The sequence below is a fragment of the Punica granatum genome, chromosome 4 (genome assembly GCF_007655135.1).
Source record: "Punica granatum isolate Tunisia-2019 chromosome 4, ASM765513v2, whole genome shotgun sequence".
Classification (NCBI taxonomy): domain Eukaryota; kingdom Viridiplantae; phylum Streptophyta; class Magnoliopsida; order Myrtales; family Lythraceae; genus Punica; species Punica granatum.
The window spans coordinates 104605-115034 of record NC_045130.1 but is presented as its reverse complement, the minus strand read 5'-3'; the positions used below and the strand labels follow the sequence as shown (position 1 = coordinate 115034).

The window sequence follows — 10430 nt, the reverse complement described above, 5'->3', positions numbered from 1 at the left end:
TGATCCTGTCACGAGTTTTATGAGCAACTCCTGAAAAAAGGGAATCCGAAGCTAATAAATAGAAATGGGATATGTCAATTAACCATACGTACATACATAATATTTATGTGTATATACACACACATAATACCACAAGAAAGGGCACTACTAATTTATTAATTTATGAACATAGATGTTTCATATTTCACAATCTAATATCCCTTTTCAAACCTATAGGTCTCATAATTTGTAATAATATATTTATAAATATATGGGGAATATCGGAATCCTTTTTATTCCTAGAAATTTTGAATGAATTAGTATTTTATTTTATTTTGCAGTGAAGCTCGAAGATGCATATTAGGATGAGAAATAGCAAACTACAAAAAGAGCATACAAAGATCTGTGGGTGAAAATCGAATTTAAAACTTTTTTTTTTTCGATTGAACGAATCCAAAATATTTTGAAACCAATTACAAGTATCAGTTGAGCATGACTTTGATAAGAAGAGGCAGGCATAAAAATGAAATTAATATTCTTATTTTTGAGAAAGAAGCTGTAATGTAGTAATATACACATTCACCTAAAAATGAAGAAGTCTTATATTTATTATTACCGATAAGGCTTTTCGTACTTTTTTTTTTTCCTTGTTAGATCAATACTTCAATAGGCTTTGTTTTTGGTGAGAGAAGTGGTATTCTTAGCCAAAAAAAAAAAGATGGGGTATTTTTTCGTATTATATAATATCTTTCTTTCTAACTTTTGAATATATAGTAGGGCCCAGGCGGGGAAAAGAGAAGGCAGCCAGAGAGTACAATCGTCAAATCTCCACCATATCCGGTGACTCCCAATGCAATTGGCCGGACAAGCAACAAGAAAGTAGCTAAGCCTGACTACCCGACTAGGGCAACAACACAACACCATCGATTAAAGATTCGATGAGTATTAAGAATTAATTAAAATATTTATAAATAAAATTACATAAATTCATTATGAGATTAATTTTTTTATTTTTAAATATTTTAATTAATATTATACATTTAAATAAATAAATAATACTCACCCAATATTTGTTCAACACCATCCCCTCCTCAAATCCTTCACTCTATGATCTGATGATCACATATCTCTAGTTCCTTTCCATCCCCTTAAATAATTCGAATCTGACCTCTCTCTCTCTCTCTCTCTCTCTCGTCTTCCTTTATATATAGACATATAGATACATATATGTAATATTTGTATGTATATGTGCACCTATTATATGTCCGTTCCTATAATCAGTTACCCCGTTGGACGGAGGCGGTCCTTCAATTGACCAGCTACTATGTAATATTTGCATGCCTTGTTGTTGGACGAATGGCTTTAAAAATTTCTAAAGTCAAACAGCATAAATTTTTTTTAACTCAATTCAACTCAACTATTTTTGTCTTCAATTTATCAATACAATTATTACTTTTCTTGTTTTCTTCAATTTTTTTAACCATTCAATTCAATTTTTAATACAAAATTCTCTCAACTATTTATTACTTTTTTAATAACACAATCATTACTTAATCATCACTTTCTCCCAACTATTTATTACTTTTTCACATTTTTCTCATAATTTAACAACACAATTATTATAAACCAACTAAAATCAAAACTCAACTCAACTCAAATACCAAACACAACCTTCCATCCGACAATTCCAACAAATTAAAGCTTCGTTTAAGCGTGCGATGTCGGTTATATAAATACCTTTCTCTACTGGATTTTAAGTAGAATTAATGTGTGGTGAACAATTTTGAAAATATAGTTTTGTTGCTTTTAACAGTAGAAAACGTGATTTTATCTAACACATTAATAGGTATTTATAAAAAAATTATGCTTATTCTCTATTTATTAATGACTCGAGTTCGAGCCCGATTTAAAGTTGCTCAAGTTGGAACTTGTGAGTTCTTCTTGGACCACTTTTGGGCGAAGCGATTGGCTTCTCGGCTCCCTCGAGGTCCATATGACCCCAGAGGGTTTAAGGGATCTGTTGATACCGGATATCAACCTCGACGATCCATATCATACGGTTTCGATTTATCTCCACACAGTCTCGGTTTATCTCATCACAAACACATTTTTCCGACTTAAGGACACGACGATTTGTTTATGATTTATCGACAACTCTAGGGTTAGAGTGGTCGAAACACTTTGAGCCAAGGATAAAGACGGGCAGCTCGTGCAGGCATAGGTTTTATCTGCATAATCCTCTTTGTCCAACCGAAGTGTTTTTGTCATTTTAACATAAACTCGAGCGCTTAGGAATGTAGACAAGAGGTGCAAATGAGGGAAGGCCCATGAAAGGTTGTCCGATCATTCATAGGATATGAGCATAGATCTTGACATCCCCGTGGTGTTTCGCATCCCTACTTCCTAAGTTTGTACTTAGATTGGATTAAAATACGAAAACTTATTAACTTCGAACCCTACATAATTAAATACGGGAAAATGGGAGAGACAAAACCCTTGGTTTTAGGATTCCAAGCTGGGAATAACAGCTAGCATAGAAGTCTCTCGCCAAAATACATGTTTGTCATAAGTAATTAATTTATCAATGTCACAAAATAGATAAACATAAACTAAGCTCACACATTCATGGCTTGACAATAGACATCATATCCGTCGAGTCCTTTTCAAAGCAAAGTCGAATGCTACATGTCCTTCTCGGGCCGGCCCATGACCACTCTTCACCGTGTATGCCCATTTCTATTTTTATCTGCTTAGAATATAAACATGTTTGATATGCGACCTCGGTTCACAACCTAATAATCACGTAAACACGACGATTAAGTCACACATTGTCTATTTTCTATGTTTTTATCTATTTCCTATTTGTTATTATCTATTTTATGGCGGTTCGAGCCTGAACCCGTATGAAACGAACAACACGGGGTTCAACACCCCAAACCATCAATCATGGGGTTCAACGCTCCCACACACCAAGTGCGCACCATCCGAGCCAAGTATGGGATCTAGCCTTGAGTCACCGTTCTAACCCGAGTAGCATCCAAGCGGAGGATGACTTGGGTCGGGATGCACGAAACAAGGTTAAATAATCACTCGGGAGTTCGATCAATCTCATGGCCATCTCGAGAACTATCCAGTCCTTTTAGGACCTACTGATTCGGTCAGACCTGATCTTCGGCTCTCATGAGCCTACATTGCATTAATTTCAATTTCGATCTTTCTTGCCTCATGGCGAATGCGAGCGAAATATTGGCCGAACGCGAACCGACTATGATCCACTTGATGTAATTTGTATTTATTTGAGAGTACATTGTGAGGAATTTATTTGTACATTCATTTCTTGTAATGATCCCAGTCGGCTAGAGAGAGGTTCGAGTGTCGAAATTGATCGAGTCGGTTTATGGGTCCTTGAGACGAGTGGGACCACGTGAGTCACAGGCTCGGTCCACGCAGTGAACCGGCCATCATAGTCCAGTTAGTCAAGACGCAAGGACGATGGACCCATCCTTGGACACGAGGATTCACTCCTGTTTCAGCATCTTAATTTGAATCGATTGTTTTCACTAATTTACGGTGTCAAACCAACCTAATCAAGTAGTAAACAAATTAAAAATGATAAATCTTAGACAAATTAGAGCACCGATAAGGCGTGCGGGATATAAGCCCGCACATAATAGAACCTCATGAATTTGGAACTCTTCGTTCCGCAAGACTATATGCCTTAACTAACTAAGTGTATCCATTACCGCTAGACCTGAACAACTCACATGTTCTCGACCTCCGGTCATAATCAAGTAGTGGCGACTTCTTCTCATGCGCGTTCGTCAAGTGTCCCTTGGGAAGGTGAATATACGTAAGTCATGTGATTAATGTGCACACATGAGGACGAGATGAAATTCGAGTTCGCACACCGGGCAAAAGTCAAAGATCCCACCCTAACACATGCTCTCGAAGGATTTGCACTCGAGACTTGGGGTCCCCAAATCATATAGAAGTGAGTTTGAAACCATTAAATTATCACATTTGATGGTATTTCTCTATTTTTGTTGGGTTTGTAAAAGTAGTGCCTATAAATCATGTCCAAGGAATTTAGGCATATCGATCAGGCCAGCCAGACCCAACATTTGTGCTAGCGGCTGCCCAAACATGTCATGATATGCAACCCCAATGAAAGAGTACGTGCGGGCCCGTGCAAGTGCCACGTGTCGTCCGGATAGCCTGGCACTGGGGATGGTCCTGCTTTTAGCTAGGTCTCTTCTCCAATAGTCATCTCCCATATTCACTCACTTGGACAGTTTGTTTCCATTCATAGGAATCTGATCGTCGGCCAACTTGCAGGGGAGACAGAGCTAGCTATTAGCGAATGAGGAGCATGAAGGTTATTAGATTCATCTGTGCATGCATTATTTACTATTATCCTCTTTATTAATTAATGTTCTTATTACCATGCATTTATCATTGTTTTAATTGATAAGAATTGCATGACAACATTAATCAAACAGATCTCAACCCGGGTCTCCCTCTCTCTCGTCATAGTTGTCTCTTAATTATATATATGTGTGTGTGTGTGTAATTCCCTTCCGAATTAATAATCTGTTTCTTTGTGACGCGGGTTGGCAGATCTTCGACTGGGTGCAGAGGAGATTGAATGCCGACCAGCTCCAGAAAGGTCCGATTGACGACTTTCCATGTGGCATTGTTTTCACACTTTCTTCTTTCTTGAAGAAAATTAATTAAGACAGCGTTTTCCTTTTCTGTTCTTTTGTTTTCCTCCGCAACCTGGGGAGAGGACCACTCATATAGATATATACAGTGAAATGATACGTGTGTGTGCGTGTGTATGCATATACGTACATGTGTATCTCTCTCGGGCGCAGATGATGGTCTCGGTAGAAGTGGGAAGAAGAGTGATCAGTCAGCAGCAGGAGGAACAGTTGCGAAGACATTACTGGAACAGGTTGATGGGCGACTTGGCAGTTGGAAATATGGGATCTTGACCATCGGCACGTTCGGTTATGATCCACTGATCACCCAACAGCAACAGCAGGGGAAGGGCAAGGACTGCGTCCATGGACTGAACTCATACTCCTCAGGTGGCAGCAGCCATGAAGGGATCGTGGATGAGGGAGATGGATATGAATATCCGGTCGTCGATAATAGTAATAGCATTATTATTATTGCCGGGGGAGGAGACGACCACATGAATAATATTGTGAAGTACGGTGATGATGACGAGGGGGAGGAGGAGGAACTGAATCCGCTTATTATACCAGAACCAAGGGACAGCCACGTTAATGAGAAGAAAGATCATTGCCGCTATAATCACCACCAGCACCTGCAAAATGTAATTTGCAAGGATGCGGAAACCATCAGCTTCAGAAGCAGCAGTAGCAGGATTAATAATAACATTCCTTATTTGAAAAGGGAAACAAAAGGGGAGAGGACAACCCTTGCAGACCTCTTCTTCGCTGAGTCTGCTCATGCCACCGAAGAGCCAAAATTATGGGAAGCTATTAACTCCTCTTTGGGAAAGAAGAAATTAAAGAAGAAGAATGATCATGATCAGTTGGAGGACGAAGAGGAGGAGGAGGATGACGAGGAGGACGAGGAGAAAGAGAATGAAGAAGAAGAGGAGGCTTCCCGTGGCAAGAAGAAGGCCGTGAAGGCCCATTCATTTGCCAAGAAATTCATCCCTCAGTATATGTCACATGGATCCCGCCCTATCAAGAAACTCCACAAGGTAATAATCAGTTAATTAACTAATACATTTATATATATATATATATAGATGATATGGTATGATATAATATACATATATGTATTATATATAAATTTGAATGATTGATGATTGATTATTAATTTTTATTAAATTAATGTGTCGGTTAGTTGATGAGGAAGATGCTGAAGAGGAAGATACATCCAGAGCTGGAGCAGCAGCTGGAAGTTGGAGGACCTGGGGAGGTCGATGGCAGATCAGAGACCATAGGTGCCAGGGCCATGAACAAGACGTTGCTGCCGGTGCCGGCCGATGAGGAAGACGATAATAATCATCATGGTAATCAACAACCGCTCATGAGTGATCTTCTCCCCAACCCCCACCTGATCAAACTTGATGGAACTGCTGATGAGTCCGTCGCTCTGCTACGAACTAAAGGCAATTAATTAAGGCGAGTTTCTAATCTTTCATCTCAGCAAACATATCATATATCACACACACACACACACATATATGAATGATTGAATCGACTAGTCCCTCCCTCCACCTTATCAACATAATTAATTAAATGAAAATATAACTTTTTTTTTATTACAATGGAGGCTCATGGATCTAGTACTTTCAAATAAAAATCCTAAATATCTAATGAAGGGACACAGGTAGTCCAACTGATTATCGAACTTGAGATCTCTTGGTCACCAGGTGAGAGTTACGCCAATGTGCTATACCCTCTCTTGACAATTAAAATATAATAATTACATACATATTAATTTGTATATGGATGCATGGTGAATATTTTAATTATTTCCAATATCAGGTGTGCATGGCGCTTAATTCATTTTCATTTATCAGTAACTGCCCACAAAATCACCGCGTTTGAAAATTTTCCCAAATAAAATTAAATGTTTGAAATTTAATTTAGAAAATCACGTCTCATTTTGTTCCCAAATTGAGCCAAACCATTAAGTTTGACCGTTAACTGCTGACCTCGCCTTCCACGTGCACTTTTTTCTTTTCTGATGTGGCAAATTAAAAAAAAATAGCAAAATAGCAAAGAGAGAGTTCAAGGCTGGTTCCCCCCCACGATAATAACATACTACAAAATCCAAGTGGAAGGACCAGATTACAAAATTCATGTGGGAGGAACAAATGACTAACACCTAAGCAACTCCCACATTTACAAAAGCAACCAAACAACCAGTTGTTATCAAATATCGAGAGAGTGACACAAATAGAGCTAAGAGAGGAGGAGATACACCAAACAGGTAAAGCATAACAAAGATCCTAACAAGTACAAGGGAGAACGCAAGCAGATCATGATGTCAAGCCAATCCACGCAACAAATTCATCTTCCCGACAAGTACCTTGCTTAGCAAAAGTGTCTGCCATGTTATTGGCCTCTCTAAGAGGTGGACAAATTATATCTCGCTAAATAGAACTTTCAAGATCAGTGATGTGCTAGCCGCCGACAAGGTCATCGACCCCTCAAATCGAGAAGCCATGGATTCTCTATTTTTTTTTTTGGGGGGGGGGGGGGGGGGGGGGGGTGGGGGCGGCTGGTGGCCACACTAGCTAGTGGCCAGTGACCCCTCGTCGAGGTTGCTGGAGGCCATTGTGCCTGACTAGCGGCCACCACCCCCGCTAACCAATCGAGAACCCAAGCCTTGAATTAGGTTCTCGAACCCAGTTCAAAACCCAGCTTCTATTTTTTATATTTATATATATATATATATCTATTAGATAATTGATTTAGTCAATTAATTATAATTTGTACATGCTTGCTTTGCAGATTTTGCCCTGTGAACGTACGCACGCAGGTGCTGCTGGTGATTGTTAAGCATGTTTATTATGGGTATCGTATTTGGTTGTACAAGGTATTCCTTTCGAGTGAGAGACGTCGCATATTGTACTGTCTTTTTTTCAGGATTTCTTCTATTTATACGTATATCCTCTGTCAATCGGACACTCTTGCAGAAAACAATATGCATGGAATTAATGTCTCTGAATGTGCATGGAATATATATTAATTCGAATCAACCCTGCTAGCTGTTGTAACTTAATTTGCTTGCCTTTTTCTGCTATTGCCTATCAATCTAATTTCTGCAAATATATAATTAATAAACCCTCATTTATAGAATAATGAACTAGATGCACGCCTACATTCTTATGAGCATGAGGATGTCTCTGATCGTGCTTGCAATAATGGGGCTAATTAATTTCAGTCCTGAAAAGAAGTTGAGAAGAAGGAATAATTAACTTCACCACTCGCTATATGCATATATATTATACTAGTGGATTTATTTGTGCGTTACACATGAAATATTTCTCGATTAAGTGTTAAGATATAATACTTATAAAATGCTAGAAAATATACAAAAAAAAATTAAATTTCATTCTTATAATATATAATCAATTATATAACATCACTAATAATCTTATTGGTTGGTTTAAACATACCAAATCAAATATGAATTACTTAATATCATTAATGTATATTTATAATTTTTTATTTTAATAAAATATAATTGATAATATCAAAAATTATAAGTAATTAATTCAATTTTTTTGCCTAAATTAAATCAATTTACCTTATAAAGTTATGGTTAATATAAGAAGTAATGTATAATCTTTTTAATTTTGCACATTACCAGACTATTATATATTTGTTAGGCTTTTGAAATAGTTAATCGAAACAAAAGAAGGAAATTTTTTTTAATTCTAATGCTTAATCGAAAAGACATTGTAATAAATATTCATTTTAAGTATATTAGTAATCTAATATTCTAGTTGCATTGTACCTATAATAAATGTTAAAATAATATAAAAATACTTTAGCAGAAATTAGGATTAAAATCATGATAATAAAGAAAAAAAATAAGCGAATACTGTTAAAGAAAAATGAGAGAAAAGTAAAATTACAAAAAAAAGATCCTCTAATCTATACTATTATAATGGGGGAATACAAGTAGTTGCTCTAACTTTCCTTCTCCCAAAAATGTCCTTGATTAGATAGTATAATTAAATAAAAGAGTAAAATGCACTTCACCCCCGACCAATTTGAGTTAGGCTTTACCTCCCGACCTTCATTATTTTGTAAAGTAGCCTCGACCTAACCCAAAAATAGCAAGGTGACTCCTCGGTCAAAGTAAAGCAACAATTCTGGCCAAATTAGTTCACATGCCACTCACATGGCATTTTATAAAAGGCAAAATTGTCACAGAAGTAATTGATCATACCTACAAAAGAGTTGAATAAAATGAAATTGGAAAAATAAATTAGGTCACTGATTAGTAACCTATTGCAACCATCGTTTACTTGATAACCTCACCATTTCCACCTTCTTGCCGGTGACCTACTGTCGCAGCTTTCTCGCTGACTACTGGTTGACGCCGCCATTGGAGAGTTGACCATCTCCTCGAACCCACCTCGTGCAGCACGCAGGCTTTTCGTCAACCATACGCCTCGGCAAGTCAGCCTTCTTGACCCTTCTCCATCTTACTATGTCATTTTCTCTCAAACATTTTGTTTGGCAAAACAATTAGAATTAGCAGGTTATAAGCCAAAATCAAGAAAACGAGCCAGAATCACCACCATTCAAAATGAGTTCAAATTTGCAAGATAAATCAACATTTACATAAGTCATCCACCATTTACATCATTCATTCTCCACAGCAATAAAATGCGGTCATTCATCCATAAAAAAAAAACTAGAAACCGTATACGCTTAATCCAAGGAAGAAAAACACAAAATAAATCATGTCCAGAACTAAATCAGTATGTTCCAGAATAAAACAAAAGAAAAAAATTACTTTGTTCTCCAAATTCACTTTGAGTAACAACTTGCTACTGAAGACTCTGAAGCCATCCAATTTCTTCACATCTCCAATTTCTTCCTTGCATGTGCTGTCCTCTCTGATTCATTTACTGCAGTAGCTGTTAATTCCACTTTTCTCTTGTAGGTTTGACAACAGACTCTTGTGTTTCCTGAAAAAGTAAAAAATAATAATACATTTTTTTATCTACTTACAGGTCTATCAACAATATTATATGAAAACTGAAATTAAAGGTTCAGAGGAAAATTACATTTATTTAATAAAAATTAACTTCTGTAAGGGATACACCAAATTTAGGCAAGCAAAATTAAAAGTTAAACCAACCCTTTTTCTTCTTCTTTGTATGATCACGAAATGATGCAGGGATGTCCAGGCCTAGTTTATCTGCGTGATTGTGCTTTAACGAGGTACAAGTCCTTAAATTGTGCTTCTGCTTATAAACACTCTAGGTCATGATAATTCCCTTCCTCCCTATCTTCCTAATATTCACAACAAACTTACCCTTAACAAGGGACTTAGCTATAGCTGCTACCTTCTTGCCTTCCAAGTTAATTTCATCAAGTTGCTTTATTCTATTATTCTTCTTGCGCCTACTAGGTAACTTCTCATGTTCTAGAGGGAGCAAAGGTGGAATCTCAGAGTCAGGCCAACTGCCAGATTCATTAATCCTCAAGAAGGTTTCTTTATGATAGCACTCATCAACATAGGCTTCAGACTCTTCTCCCCTGTAAAAAAAAATGGCTGCAATTGCATGTTCTCAAGGATTACTATTAAGCAGCCATATTCCACTAGAACATGTTTGCATCCTCAAATTGACATATCACCATAAGAATCCTCAGCCTCCAACTTGGTATCTCCATTCCGATGAACAATGAAGTCATTTGATTTCTTCTTGAGATTCTCCA

General features: G+C 37.3%; 1 protein-coding gene across 1 annotated transcript; it reads left to right on the top strand.

The window, feature by feature from the left end:
- The first annotated feature begins 4270 nt into the window (after window positions 1-4270).
- LOC116203316 lies at window positions 4271-7724 on the top strand. The gene is made up of 5 exons (XM_031535006.1): window positions 4271-4354; window positions 4597-4645; window positions 4854-5716; window positions 5863-6143; window positions 7482-7724. Exons 1-4 carry the CDS (start codon window positions 4340-4342, stop codon window positions 6136-6138), a joined length of 1203 nt encoding a protein of 400 aa, XP_031390866.1. The 5' UTR covers window positions 4271-4339; the 3' UTR covers window positions 6139-6143; window positions 7482-7724.
- Window positions 7725-10430: the final 2706 nt, after the last annotated feature.